This window comes from Citrus clementina, unplaced genomic scaffold (genome assembly GCF_000493195.1).
Source record: "Citrus clementina cultivar Clemenules unplaced genomic scaffold, Citrus_clementina_v1.0 scaffold_9, whole genome shotgun sequence".
Classification (NCBI taxonomy): Eukaryota; Viridiplantae; Streptophyta; class Magnoliopsida; order Sapindales; family Rutaceae; genus Citrus; species Citrus x clementina.
In genome coordinates, this window is record NW_006261964.1 from 11,452,215 (window position 1) to 11,462,648 (window position 10,434).

The following is a 10,434-nucleotide window of genomic DNA, read 5'->3' on the forward strand; positions in this document are numbered from 1 at the left end:
CACTCAAATTCAACCATCAGACAGTGAAAATGATGATCTAATTTTTAAGTTTCGGAGAGAAGATAACAAGAATAAAACTTAAGCCATAACGCAGCATTATGTTCCTTCAACTAGAGATCAGATTCACACCTGCTCTCTCATACTCTCCCAAATCACAAAAGCATTTGGCAGCAGAATCAGCCTTGCCTATGGCTTCAAAAATTTTAGCAGCTTCCCTAAGAAAAACATTAGCCTCTAGAAGATTTGAACTGCTAATACGATCAGCCGCTGCCTTGAGGCCGCTTGCTTTAGACCTTCCTTCCCAGTAAGTGTCTTTAGCTTTTTCGAAGCATATTGTTGCCATTTCATAATTTTGCTCATAAAACAGCTGAAAACAGCACAAAATCAGCAGCAGGGAGAAACAATATTTGATTTGACAACGAACAAACATCCATTTCACTCCTAGTAGAAAATGCAGGGACCTAATTGAAATGGATGTTAACATCAACATCCATTTAGCTGCAATAAATAGAAGGTAACGGAAACAGCAGCACTATTAGCAATGTCAAATGTCATCCTAACTTTTAGCGCAGATTACTTAGAACCAATAGCTGTAGCATAAATCACAAACAAAAACACATGGACCTAATTGTTCATGACCATATTTTGATATATGCAGCAAAAATCATGCAGTTTTCCAGTAAAAGATTCACCAAAAGCATCTGCTCGAGGAAGGGGAGCGACAATGAGAGAGGCACTACATAGAAAATGATAATAAATAGTAGTAGTTATAAAGTAATGGTGATGGTAATCAATCACCATATTTTGCTCTATGCGATGGATGCATGCAGTGTGAATATGAATGCCAACTCACCTTAGGGTGCCAGAAATAGGGAGATGACAATAACAACAAAATTAATATCTGTGGTGTGCAAGAGCAGAATATATTTAAAGTTTGACCAAGAAATGTCTTCACATACACACATGCACACAAAAATGATAAAAGTTTTCAAGATTACACAAACCTTAATGCCCCGCAACTTCCACTCCTCCAGGCTGCTTGCTACTTGCATTTCCTGTGCAAGTGAATCATCCAATTGCCTTACTTGAACAAGCAACCTTTTCTTCCAATAGTCAAACATAGGTTTGGAGAACTCCTCCATATTTTCCCATATCCACAACCTTTGCCTTGTACGTGTGATGGCTACATATAGTTGCTTCAGTTCAGAGCACAAGAGGTTGTGTTTAGCTTCATTGAAGCTTGGGAAGGACCCAGGTAATGTGGAGTCAAACAAAGCTTGTTCCTTCATATATTCATAGACCACCCTCCATTGATTTTTAATAGGTGAAGAGCCAAAAAAGTCATACAATAGCACATCCTATAGAAAGAGATCATGGAAAAATTTAGGTTTCATAATAACTACTTAAGAAAACACATGGGAACTTGGCTGTATGAATTGAAATATTTTTGACAATAAAAATAAGTAAAAGGTAAAACCATCCTGTTGCAACTTTAGTTGGTGTACTCTATCAGTTTCTCGTATTAGCATATTGGACAGTAAAATAACTCCTAGTGTTGTATTTTACTCTCTTAGAATTGGTTCTCTTTATGGTTTTATTTCTATAATTATGTACTTGTTTCAAATTAATAGTGTGGGCGAGGATGGGGTTTCGTTTCCATTCCATTAATGCAATACTTAAATAAATTAAAAAAAAAAAAGTAGAGCAAAAGTATTTGGGTTTCACTAAAAGGATAAAACTTAGGAACATAAATCATTTCAAAGAGGAAAATATAAACTTGATTGCAATTGCTTTGCAGTATGTTATTATTTCAAACATGCTTTTTCCCCCCCTTTCCCCCCTTCAAACGTGTTATCTAAGCATATTATGAGCTTGGGCATAAGGAGAAACTGAACACTGACAACACAGTTCCGAAATAGTCACCAGAAGTTACAATTTTTTGGTTGCTGGATATGCTTATCCTACATGGTTCATAGAGAAGAATCTGACATCAGGTAACAGGAAACAGAAAGGAAATAGTGCATTTTCAAAACTGTTAACGATCAGCATGGATTAAGAGCACTCAAAAGAAGATAGCATGATTATAATCTACTAAACCACTAATGATATGAAACTTTTATGCAATGTATCACCTGAAATTCAAGGCCCTTGCTCTCTAATATTGTCAAAACAAGAGCTTGCTTCCCGACATAATTGGAAATTTCCTTTCGAACACAGTCATCACGGACCAATATAACTTGCTCTGCTCCAAAACCGACCATATTCCCACCAGCATCTCCACTGTTTCCAAATATTTTTATGACAGCATTTTCATCATCCCTAGATTCAAGCAAAACAGGTGGCTCCCCATATATAAGACTAGTCTCTGGTTTTAAGATATCAACAGAGTGCGGGAAGAACCGGTAAAGAAGTTCAATGACGCTTTGAGCTAAGTTGAGAACACCTGCATGTGTGCGGAAGTTCTGACTCAGATTAAAAATGTTGGAAAGTTGTCCTTTTTCTTGTCTTCCAACATTTCTAGTATTTCTTGATTCCAGAACAAACTTCTTGTAGAAGAGAGATCGTATGTCTTGAAACCTGAAGTCAATTCCCCTAGCAATTGTTTGTGCCGTATCCCCAGAGAAAACAAAACCCTCTTCAATGTTCCTGCAGACGTACTTGAATAGAGCAATTTGACTCATGGTAAGATCTTGAACTTCATCAATGTAAACGAAATGAAATTCATCACCCTTATACCTTTCCTCTTTAAATCGACGATGAAGATCATTAACAAGATCAGCCAAATCAAATTCACCATTTCTCATCTTCATTTGTTCATAGTTTTCATAAATTTCATAAATTTTCTCTCTCTCCGACCTGAGGAGAGTGGAAACCCTGGTCTCTGATAATCTAATATACTCCTCTCGACAGAGTTTACCATCAGCAACGTCAATGGATTGGAGGCCACCTCTTATATGAGATATAATCTCAGTGAAAACTCTAGAAGGATCAAGCTTCTTTGTTAGTTGTGTATTAAAACGAGGCCAGTATGATGAACAAAACCTTTCAAAATTAACTTCCTTCGTCCTAATAAAGGTCTGTAAGAAAAGTAAGCTTGAATTTCGAACTTGACCATAGTGTTTCCTTATGTCATGGAATCTGTCAAAGTATGAACTACCCAAAGTTCCATCCAACATCATCAAGAACTTGTGAAATGTTATGACAAGTGGGTAAGACTCAGCTGGTATATCTGCAAAAGAATTTGGGATATCTTTGAATTCTGCTTCGTCATCAATATCAATTAAACTGCTTTCTGCAACAAACTTCCCTCCAAAGGCAGAGCTGCAGAATGAACAAGGCCAATCATTAGAAATGAAACATCTTGCATGCTTTAAATGTCAAGTAAAACATTAAAATTGTAAAGCAATTTAGTGGATACAACTGGTAACATAAAATGTTGTTCAGACAATACGAAAGAAGCAACAAACTAAAAGTAGGCTGCTTCAACATGATTCTATTGTATATCACACTTGTAATAAGATTTTGCAGATGCATAAATCAAAATTAACGAGTAAAAATGTCTTTAAATAACAAAAAGCAGGGCTTGTTGTGAATAAAATGTTGAGATACGCTTAAACAAGAATTTGAAACCAAAAACTACAGTTCAGATCAGAATTTTAAAGAATCATCAATATTTTAAAGTAAAACTCCATTTCCATGCTCACTGGGACAAAAAGCAATTCTAACACGATGATGCATTGAAATATGTAACGAGCTAAGAAACCTAAAACTTTGTATACCTGTTAACATTTTCGTTTTTATTCAATTTTTATTTAAACCCTAACAAAATAGGATGGGAATTGAATTCTTTTATCTAACCCCCATCTATCATTTCTGTTCATGGTAATTTAAAAGAGAAAATGCACCTACAAATTTTCCCAAAACAGGGAGCACTAAAGAGCTGTTATGGAATCAATAAAATTTTTTACTTAAAATAAAATGTTTGACAATAAAATTTTAAATTAAACTTGGCCACATATATATGCATTCGACCATTTGATATTTATAGGTGCACTAGAAGAATATTATTTGGTTTTTAATTTTCTACTTTCCAGGACAGAAATGTAGCGATGAAGAATAATCATATAGAACTTAACTTATTCTACTCAAGCAAATTCAATATTTCTAGATTTAAGGTGAAGAGAGATTTTTTAAAAATAAAAAATAAAAAAAAATAAACGAAATTTCATTAAACAAACCCACGCACCTTTTCATTTGAGATATATGCTGCTTTATAGCAAAACATAATTTAGGACTAACTGTCACAAAAAGTTGGCGCAAGATGGGCCTTTCAGTCTCCCCAAGACCCTCCTCAGCCTCAGATTCCTGGCTACAATGCAGAGTTACACTATTGTTTACTCCATAGAATTCTTCCATTGCCATACGGTGAAGTTCTTCTTTCTGAAATAACTTCCTTGTCAGAACAGTAGTTTTTCCAGTACCCGACCGACCAAGTATAAAGGTGCTTCTAGGAGAAAGAATCATCTCCAATTGTTCATCTGTCACTTCAAATGGAAGATCCAATTCTCTGCCAACACGATCAGACAGCAGGTGGCTCACTACAACTGATGATAAGCGGTAGAACTTCATCAACGACAGACTTTCACTCACATTTGAATTCTCAGCATAATTTCTACTATCAAATGCAGCACCACTTAAGTCACTCCCACTATTATTGTCATTGTCAGCAAGATTCTTGAACCGGACAACATTTGAAGTGGCTGTCCAAGTCTTTGGAACCTCCAAATTCCTGGATGCAAAGAAACAAGCCAAAATAAATTAAACAAATTTTTAACCAAACACGAATAAACAATCCTATTCCTTTCAGTCCAAGCAATGCAGCTAACATATAGAGATTACAACATTGCCTCATATCCCACAAAACTAAAAAGAATAGACATACCCCTCAATAGATTTCTCTTTGCAGTGATTAATAAATTCAGCAGTGTACTTTACATATATATTATCCAGACGTGCCACCACTTTCGGGACATCCTCCAAAGGCAATATATCCCAGACTTTCAAAACTTGGAAGTACTGTGATTCCTTGACAATGTCAATTGTGCAAATAATATAGAATCCTTCAACCTTGAATTGTTTAATGATGTGTAAAGAGCTTCCGCAGACTGAGTCCACATTCCTCTTCTTAGGTCGCCAGCCATTAGAAAGTTTTAGTAGAAGGTGTATAACTGACTTTTTGGTTGGGTCTGAAGTCAGCTTTCGAAATGATTTTAAAAAGTTTTCACTAAAATTAACCTAAGGAAAGGAGAAAATAATTAGTAACAAAACACAACAGAAACGCTTATTGGGTAAGAAAGTAACGCAGGCTAAAATTAAGTACCTTCCACCTTTGACTTCTGAAAAGTCTACTTTCCGGATTGAGTAGTTCATCTAATTCATCAAGCTCTTTCTTCACCGCTAATATTGCTTTGCCCAAATCCTTATCATCATCAGCATTAAAGAAGCACTGACGAGCATTAGCATCATGGACTAAGGCTTCCCAAACAGATTTCTTACGAGTTAAAGTTCTTGCATTCCCCAAAATCCAAAGACAGTGCCTATAAGGATTTAAATGGACAGATATTCACCATAGAAGTTCAAAATAATTTCCTAGTGAGGAGTAATATTCTAAGATATTGCATCTTACCTAGCCCTTGTAAGAGCAACATTAACTCTCTTAGAATTGGATAGGAAACCAATTGATCCACCATTGTTGGACCTTACAGTTGAAATTATAATTAAGTCCTCTTCTCCTCCCTGGAAACCATCAATGGACATCACTTTCACAGCAAAGCCTGCACTGTTCACATATTTACTTCCAAGTTTTTCTTGAATTGCAACAACTTGTGCACTGTAAGGCGACACTATACCAATACTGAGCTTCTCTTTTGAGTCAATCCAAGCTTCATGTTAAAGATTACAAGGATATCAAAAAATTGATGTGTTATTGAACAGAAAGAAATATTTCACACTGAAAGGCTTTTTCAATACATTATGGAGTAAGGAAAGCTAAAAGATATATATTTTGTCGACAAGACGGGGATATCTCTTCCCAGTAATGCAGTCATAATGCTCGCACTATTTAATCTACATCACCATCGCATAATTCAATCTTTTAATTGCACCATTGCATCTGATTACTCTCCTCTTTTACTTCAATTACGTTTAAAAGGAAATAAAATGAATTCGTATGGTATTGCAGCCTTTACAAGGAAAATAGTGTAAGAGTGATTGACAAACATGTATGATCATAGAAGCAGAAAATGTTGATAAGATGGAAGTATATCTTCTTTGTCAAAGTGAAATATCAAAAGTCGAATAAACACAAGCTCTACAGTGAGGCTAAAACATTTAGATGTGTGCAAAAACGAGGCTCCACTGAGACATACCTTTGTACAAGTTCAGCAGAATTTTCATCACTACAGATACCTCAACCATGTTTCTACAGCTGTGCTCAATGAACTCTTCTCTTCCACCAAATACATTGATGAAGGAATATGGACCATACATTGGCCCATGCAAAAATCGTTTTTCATAGCTTCTTTTCCTAACAGTAGAGGAATCAAGAATCTTGTTTTCATAGAAATATGAATTTGGGAAGCAGCTAATGGATGGATGCATTCGGTACTGTATACTGAGCAGGTGTTTTGAGTATCCCAAATAGCTTAACCTCTCAAATAAACTTCTACCAAAACAAGCTTCAGCGGAAACCTGAAAGAAAGGTAAAAAGAGGAAAAAGAAAAAAGAAAAAATTGAAGATTCAAGCATCAAATCTATTGAAAGCTACATACTCCAGTTCAACTCAAGTTCAATTAACCAAAGGGTAAAATGCAAAGGAGAAATAGTCCAAATGACAATAACATACCTTGCTTTCAACCATTGCTGGTAACTGACACTCATCGCCAAAAAGAACTGCATGCTTTATACCCGAGAGCTGTAGAGGTATGGTTGATTCACTTTCTTTTAACTGTGCCGCTTCATCAATAACTAGAAAGTTCAGCGGTTCCATTGCCACTGACTGCAGCATATATGAACATGAAGCAGTACTAAGAAACAAAGAAGCCCTTTTTAAACAGAAACGCTTAAGTAAATCTTCAAGTAAATCTTTTTCCACAGCACTTGGAAGGTTAAGTTCATTAAAAGAACTCTGAAGTTTTCTTAAAACAAAATGACATTCACTTCTCCTCTCGTGTAACAAGTACTTTATACCCACAATTGACTTAGATAAACCTTCATCTACTGAATGTGAAAGAAGTTCCTCAAGCTCTTCAGAAACCAAGTTGTTTTCAAACAGTAAGGTTTCAAAAGAGTCAAGTAAACTTATAAGGGTTGCCATGACATGAAAATTATCTTCCCCGATGTAACATTTGGGTATATGAGTACAAAAGTTAAAAATGCAACTCCTAAGTGGAGCTGCAATACATTTAAATCTGTCTCTGACAAACTCAAGAAATGGTTTAATCTCCACGTCGCTCACATCAGCTTCCTTCCCACATTCTTTCTCTTTGATTATGTCTCCATTGATATCTTCACTCTGCTTCATCGATTCATTTTTTATAGAAGTATGATACAGAGAAACACAATTGTCAAGGAAATCTACCATGGAAGCAAAGCAATGGCTCCAACCAGTGAGCGGCGCAAAGCAATCTGCAAGCCTCTTAACACGATAGTCCAAATATATTTCCTCAACTCCAGAATCAACTTTTAGACGCTCATTGTTTCCCAATAACAGAATATCTCCCAGTGGGAAAAACAAAGCATCTCTACAATCTCTTTCAACTGATTCTTTCACCAGTTTCACGACACGAGAGGCAAGTTCCTTAATTGCAACATTTGTTGGGGTGCAAACAAGGGTTCTGAATTTCATTTGTAAGAGGATAACGAGCAGCATACTAACAGTTTTAGTTTTTCCCGTCCCCGGTGGGCCCCATATAAGTTGGACTGTGGCCTTGTGGTCACAATGCATTTGACGAAGACAAGATAAGACAGCCTGTACCTGTGAATCATCCAGGGTAGAAGATAAACTATGACCAAATGTCTCATTCCAGACGCCCTCACTTTGCATAGGACAGAGTTCACAAGTTTCGTCAACCTGACACTCAGAGATAAAAGCTTAATAATCAATCAACAACTAATGTCAGAAGGCAGAAGTATATTCAATGACCCTAAATGTCATTCAAGTTATCTATCCTACTTTCATGCTACAATATATTCAATTCATCTTGCAGTCCCCCTTATAAAAGAATATTCCAAACTAGTGAAAGTAATCTAATTACATGTCATCAAGAAAGATCATAGTCTAAAAGATCATCTCCAAAAAACTTACCCCAGAATCAGTACACAGAAGTTCCTTGATAATCTTCAAATTTCCCTTCATATGTAAGGAGTTCCATATTCTTCTGTTGGAAGTTCTATTTGTCAAGAAAATCACAAAAAGAGATTTCTGTGAAACATCAATTTGGATTTCTTTAGTGGCATTGACTTTAAAATAAGTGGAACTAGTATCAATTTCATTCTCGTCCTCTGTTACATTTGCGACTGATACAAAAGTCCACATCCTTCCCACTCTCTGCAGATCAGAAGCAGTTTCAGGCTTAGCATCTGCAAGAACCAAAATATCCCCTGGCAGTGTTTTGTAAGGCTCTTTACCAAGATTACTGAATCTTTTTTTCCAGCGATCAACCTTAACATCATACAACGTTGATCCATGGGGCTGGGAATCCTCAAAAGCAACCACTTTAGCGAAAGGTGCATTTGAAATGTTTTCCATGCCTGACATCAGGTTTGCTCGTGTTTCTTCCAACAAGGGGAAGACAAATGACTCAAAATACTGACCGACAGACCGAAACGAGAATGGAATTTGTTTCACCTGAAAGGAATGAAGTAGCACTTAGCGTACAATTGAATAATAAGACATACTTAGCTGGCAGAAATATCTATAATGGGGAGAACAGCACAAGCAGAAGCAGAAAACACACATGGATGTTTACAGTCGTGCATATAAGAGGACTGGTAATGTAAATGTTCGTGTAGAGCAATAGTCACTTAGGAGACTCATAGAACTTTGCCTAAGCAATCTATAATCTTCGTGCCACAATCACTGAAGGTAACTGAAAACTGAAATAGCTAAGCCCAAAAAACTTGATGTTAAACATTCACAAACACATTACCAGCTATAAGTTCCATTCTTAGATGCTTTTGAATAGTAATTTTGATAACAGGTAAATTCTGCCTTCCTTTAAAACCAAAATGATATATACATCATTAATATAGGCAAACATCAATTTATATAATTGAAGGAGAGATGCTGGATATACTAATTAAAATATCAAACAAACTTCAAACACAAAAAGGGAAATGCTAGAAACTAACCAATTAGAAAAGAGTTCTTAGAAACTGCTTTAAACTTTAAGGGATTTTTACAGCACATGTATTTTATTATCTGTTACAGCATGAGGTCAAGGTTTATTCTATTTTTAATTTTGCAGTCTCATAAAACAAATGGTGAAATTGAGAAAGAATCCAAGTCCCAAATCCAAAGGAGCATTTTTGTATGGATGTAAGTTAGCATGGCCAAACCTTCATATCTCGAAGAAATATATATACAAAAAAAAATTATTCAAAAGGCTGCAAAATGAGGATGAAAATGGAGAAGAAAAGCAAACCTTGTCCTTAAAAAGATTTTCATTAAAAATGTCCTCCAGAGACCAAGAGAAAACAGTATCAGTGAAACCATAGTCATAGGGAACTGCTCTCTTCTTCTTCCTCCTACTATTATTAGCTTCACCTTCCATCATCATTTCTTCTCTCTCTGTATAATCAAAATAACGGCCACAATGCCAAGAACACACTCCAAAATCACTCTTAACATCCTCAAAGCAACTTTTTTAAAAAGAAAAAACAAATACCCCCACGTGTTAAAACAAAATGAAGTTACTTCACAAGAAAGCAAGTGTCCGTACAAAAGAAAATGGCTGGCTGCCTGGCTCTTGCGAGGAATCCTTAGAAGGAATCAGATAAAGAAAAGAATTTAAAAAAAAAAAAAGTTCCAAATTGAGCTTTCAACTTTGCACACTTTTAAGAAAGGTGTCATTACTAGCTATATTAAATATAAGGACCTTGCTATGAATATATAAGTAATTAAATCATAATGAATATCGTTATAAATGTACGCCTGAAAAAAAGTTATAAAAAATTATGCATAATACAACTCAGTATTCAATTCAAAATTTTGAACGTACGTATAATTAAGGCATGGCTACCACTAACATTCTAACCTTATGTTTTTGTTTGTCTTCAGAACGATGAGATATTTATTTTATGTTAGTCGGCGGAAACATGTTGTAGCATTATTAATGCAGATGCAGGGACGTAATATTTTTTCAATGGAGGATA

General features: G+C 35.7%; 1 protein-coding gene across 1 annotated transcript in view; it reads right to left on the bottom strand.

Moving 5' to 3' along the window:
• The window catches only part of LOC18033204, a 13,232-nt gene extending 4,737 nt beyond the window's left edge, over window positions 1-8,495 (bottom strand). The window contains exons 1-10 of the mRNA XM_024189920.1: window positions 8,366-8,495; window positions 6,905-8,131; window positions 6,429-6,750; window positions 5,687-5,942; window positions 5,381-5,597; window positions 4,943-5,295; window positions 4,247-4,789; window positions 2,133-3,321; window positions 1,005-1,358; window positions 130-367 (exon numbers count right to left, since the gene is read on the bottom strand). Coding sequence (XP_024045688.1) covers window positions 130-367; window positions 1,005-1,358; window positions 2,133-3,321; window positions 4,247-4,789; window positions 4,943-5,295; window positions 5,381-5,597; window positions 5,687-5,942; window positions 6,429-6,750; window positions 6,905-8,131; window positions 8,366-8,416 — 4,750 coding nt within the window. The 5' untranslated portion in view covers window positions 8,417-8,495. The remainder of the gene's footprint in view (window positions 1-129; window positions 368-1,004; window positions 1,359-2,132; window positions 3,322-4,246; window positions 4,790-4,942; window positions 5,296-5,380; window positions 5,598-5,686; window positions 5,943-6,428; window positions 6,751-6,904; window positions 8,132-8,365) is intronic.
• Between the last annotated feature and the right edge of the window lie 1,939 nt (window positions 8,496-10,434).